At 39.0% G+C, this 4278-nt stretch overlaps 1 protein-coding gene across 1 annotated transcript in view; it reads left to right on the top strand.

The window, feature by feature from the left end:
- The window catches only part of LOC133876109 (uncharacterized), a 3944-nt gene extending 2405 nt beyond the window's left edge, over positions 1-1539 (top strand). The window contains exon 5 of the mRNA XM_062314393.1: positions 1454-1539. Within this exon, the coding sequence (XP_062170377.1) occupies positions 1454-1539 (86 nt within the window). The remainder of the gene's footprint in view (positions 1-1453) is intronic.
- The last annotated feature ends 2739 nt before the right edge of the window (positions 1540-4278 follow it).

Here is a 4278-nt window from a genome sequence, read left to right as displayed (position 1 = left end):
ACCTAGAGCAAATTTAGAAAAAAACTTCTTGAAGGCTAGAAAAGTTGAAGAGGAGAAGAACATGGCAGGAGGCCATCCTAGTACTACGATGAGCGGCTAAATTCTTACAAAGGTGTTGATGTAGCCATTTCCAAGTAACGATGGCTTGATTGTATTTTAATTTGAAATTTTCTATATGCAAGATGGTTGTATAACTGTGAGAATTGATCTTAATGTTTATATTCAATCATTATGAATTTCTTATCTAGTCTTAGAAAGTCTTTTATATTGATTGAACTCAATCCTTCATATTTTTTGTGATTATGTGAATGATTGTTATACAATGGTTTTAATTGACATATAATCAAGAGGGTTAGATAGACGGTGCCTAGGAAAGACGGATTGTACTACACCCTAGTTTAGTGTAATTTAGGTAGACAGTTCGTACGAACCGAAGATGGGTTATACTTTTCCATTGATTATATGTATCCTATTAAAGACGTAGTTAATCCATACCTGGGAAAGACAGGTCGTACCGCATCTTAGTGGTTAGGTGGACAGTCCGTGCCAACCAAAGATGGATTATACTTATTCTTTAGAGGTAATTTCTTGACTACTCGAGTGAGACGAGCCCTATATCATGCATAGTATGAATTATCCTTGTTAATTTATGATGGACCATTGTTATGCGGTGAGTGGTGAAATCAATCTCCTATTCTTTATCTTATCATTCTAATCTTTATTTTTATGTCTTTAAGTTTATGCATTTAACTTAGCTATAAACAAAAATAAAAAATCAAACATCTTTTAAATTAAGTTATATTTAATCTCTATAAGCTTGATAATAATACCTACGCAGTCCTTGAGGTTTGACACCCTCAATATAGCCCTATCCTATAAGGATTCGTACTATTGCGAGTGGTAATTTTATTATTGATATATTTTGGTAAACAAAAGACCGCATCAATTTTTGGCGCCATTGCCGGGGACTGCAAACGTTTATGTTATTATGTTTTAAAGATTGAATTTAACTTGATTCTTTATTTTATTTTATTTTATTTTATTTTATTTTGGTTTCTATCATTTTATTTTTTTTCAATTTTTTTTTATTTTCATTTATTTTATTTTATTTTTGTTAATTTAGTTCATGTGGAGAGGCATTCAAACACCTCATGGACCATGTTCATATTGCTATAGTCCTTATCACCATGTTAAAGATTGTCCTACTGCAGGAGAATTTTCTAACTATTCTTATAAGCGTATGAACACACAGTTCTCTGGATCGAGGAATGACCCTTACTTAGACTCCTATGACCCGGGATGGAGCAACCAGTCTAATATCTCATGGAAAGCTCAAGTTCTTGAAAATTATGCTCCACAATTTCATGAACTGTACCATCAGGTTGAACCATCTCCTCGGTTGGATTCTGATTTTCAAGATCAGATGTTAAAATTTATGAGCAATATGGAACAGACACTGACCTCTCTCAGTCAGACATTGAACTCTCACTCTCAATCCATAGCCAGGATGGAAGTTCAGATGGAACAGATGGCAAATAAAATAGAAGAAGAAGAGCTTCAAAGACAGTCGGTGGCCAATCTTGATGGACACTACATGGTGGATGAGAGTACTTATTATCATGAGCGAGCCATCACTACAATGAAGGATGGAGAAGTGGTCGAAACTCACGGGGGAGAGAGGAAGGAGGAGCAAATTGAGTCCCCACAAGCTCTACATCGGGCAAAAGGCGAGACAGTGAGCACTGAGACTCCTTCATCATCCACTCTTATTCTTGAGACGCCATATGAACCCCGAGCCTTTATTGTTTATGACTTACCAAGAGTTCAGGAGAGTAGTTTGTTAGGGATATTAGAAGAGCAAAAAGAGACCATCAAGGGAGAAATCTTCCTTGTGTATTCTCCTCATTCTAATCCAATTCATAATTCCCTTCCGGATGAGAAACTGTTTCAGAATACTCGGAGGGATCTACCTCAATATGTGGACATTCGGAATTACCTTTCTATAGGTAAAATTTATTCTCGTTGGTCCAAGAGAAGAAAAGATTGGTGCTTCAAATTTAAAATTAAGGGTCAGAGAGCATTGAGTGCATCAAGGATGTGGATTCCGTTGGCTTGGCGGATCCCACATATTTTGACTAAATGAGTCAGCTTCATAGGTTCGAGCATAGGCCCTATGCGCTCGAGTCCTCCATCAGGCTAGGTTACACGATCTCTTTCCAGGTTTATCTTTTCCATTGTTGTTTCATTTTTAGTTTATATTTTTACAATAATGTGTTGCACTTTACTGGTATTTGGTTGGAGTATCACTCTCTTTTTCAAGATATGTATTTTTACAATCAAGTTTGGCGTAATGATATGACCTATATCTGCTCATTCAGGTATTCCTATCCTCTTATTGTTATGTTAAATTCTATACACATATTGGGGACAATGTGTGATTCAAGTTTGGGGGTATGAAAGAGCGAAACACTATATCCAATATTTTGCTATGTTATTCTTAAGCATGCTGTTGATTTTGAATTCTGATTCGTATTTCATTGGTGAGCTTAACATGATGAACACATGATCACTTGACTAGGGAATTAAGAAGTTTTGTTATTTTCTTTGGCAACATGAGATATTACTTGTTTCAATTTGATTCTCACAAGCACATTAGCACGTAGTCTGTGGGGTATGAAATTTGAAATCAGTTATGTCTGTTATCAATATCTTGGATGCAGCTGGGTAACTTATTGGAGGAATAACCTTGGAATTTAAGAAAAAAAAAAGAAAAGAAAAAAGAAAAGAAAGAAAGAAAGAAAGAAAGAGAATAATATTGATCACTTTGAGATTTTCGCTGAGGGATCGGTTTCCATGCGGTAGTTTTACCGCATGGGTGCTGTAGTGGAAAACGGTACCGTTTTCCACAAAACGGTACTGTTTTCCACTTAAAAAAATTTGCCAAACTTTTAATAAATTTAAAAATTATAAAAATAATAATAATTAAAAACAAAAAAAATATTAAAAAATAAAATAAAATAAGGGGTGGCCGGCTTGCCCAAAGGGGTGGTCGGCCACCCCATTATTGGCCAAGGGGGTGGCTGGAGCCACCCCCTTGGCCGAACTGGGGTGGACAAACCACCCCAGTCGGCTTTGAGGGTGCTCCGGCCACCCCCAAAAGGCCAAAAAACAAAACAAAAAAAAAGTTTGAGGTTTGGGGGGTGGTCGGACCACCCCCAAGGGCCCGGGGGTGGTTTCAACCACCCCATATGGCCGATCTGGGGGTGGATGAGCCACCCTCAATCCCTTTGGGGGTGATTCAGCCACCCCCCAAAACCCAAACCTTTTTTTTTTTTGATTTTTTGATTTTCAAGCCTTTTGGGGGTGGCCGGACCACCCCCAAGGGCCTGGGGGTGGTTTCGACCACCCCATAATGCCAATCTGGGGGTGGCCGAGCCACCCCCCAAACCCTAAACTTTTTTTTTTGTTTTGTTTTTTGGCCTTTTGAGGGTGGCCGAACCACCCCCAAAACTGACTGGGGTGGTTCGTCCGCCCCAGATCGAGCCACCCCCTTGGCCAATAATGGGGTGGCCGGCCACCCCTTATTTTTTTTTAATTTAATATTTTTTGATTTTTAATTACTATTATTTGTATAATTTTTAAATTTATTAAAAGTTTTGCAAATTTTTTTAAGTGGAAAACAGTACCGTTTTGTGGAAAACGGTACCGTTTTCCACTACAACACCATGTGGTAGTTTTAAACTACCGCATGGAAGCCGGATCCTTCGCTGAGTAACCAGATCTCTTGCCTCATTAAGCATTGAGTATTCGTGTCAAAAGGTGGAAGTTTGTTTTGATTGATAAAATTGCTAAGTTTAGCTTCGTAGCCTTTTTGACTCTGTTAGTATTTTGGCCTCATTTTGTGTTTGGACAAAATCACTTAAGTGTAAAGATGCTATAAACAGGGATTCCACTATTTAGAGTCTGCAAGTCAGAAGAATCCAGGTTCCCTGTCAGCCATCCGGACGATCAAGCCATCCTGTCCGGACGCCCATCTGTCCACTGTTCCATCTGTACGGACGACGTGCCATCCCGTCCGGACGCTAAACAGACCAGCATCATCCGTCTGGACGAAGTGTTCATTCCATTCGGACCCCATACTGTATCGAGAAGTTTCTGTGCCAGCTTGCATCCGTCCGGACGTTTCAGCAGCATATCCGGACGCCTCCCAGTACTCGATCAGCTTCTGATTTCTTTCCAAGTTCCAAGAAAGGGAAGATCAGTCAACCGTCCGGACGA

The sequence above is a fragment of the Alnus glutinosa genome, chromosome 8 (genome assembly GCF_958979055.1).
Source record: "Alnus glutinosa chromosome 8, dhAlnGlut1.1, whole genome shotgun sequence".
NCBI classification, from domain to species: domain Eukaryota; kingdom Viridiplantae; phylum Streptophyta; class Magnoliopsida; order Fagales; family Betulaceae; genus Alnus; species Alnus glutinosa.
The sequence above is the reverse complement of the archived record's forward strand: the minus strand, read 5'-3'. Positions and strand labels throughout refer to the sequence as shown.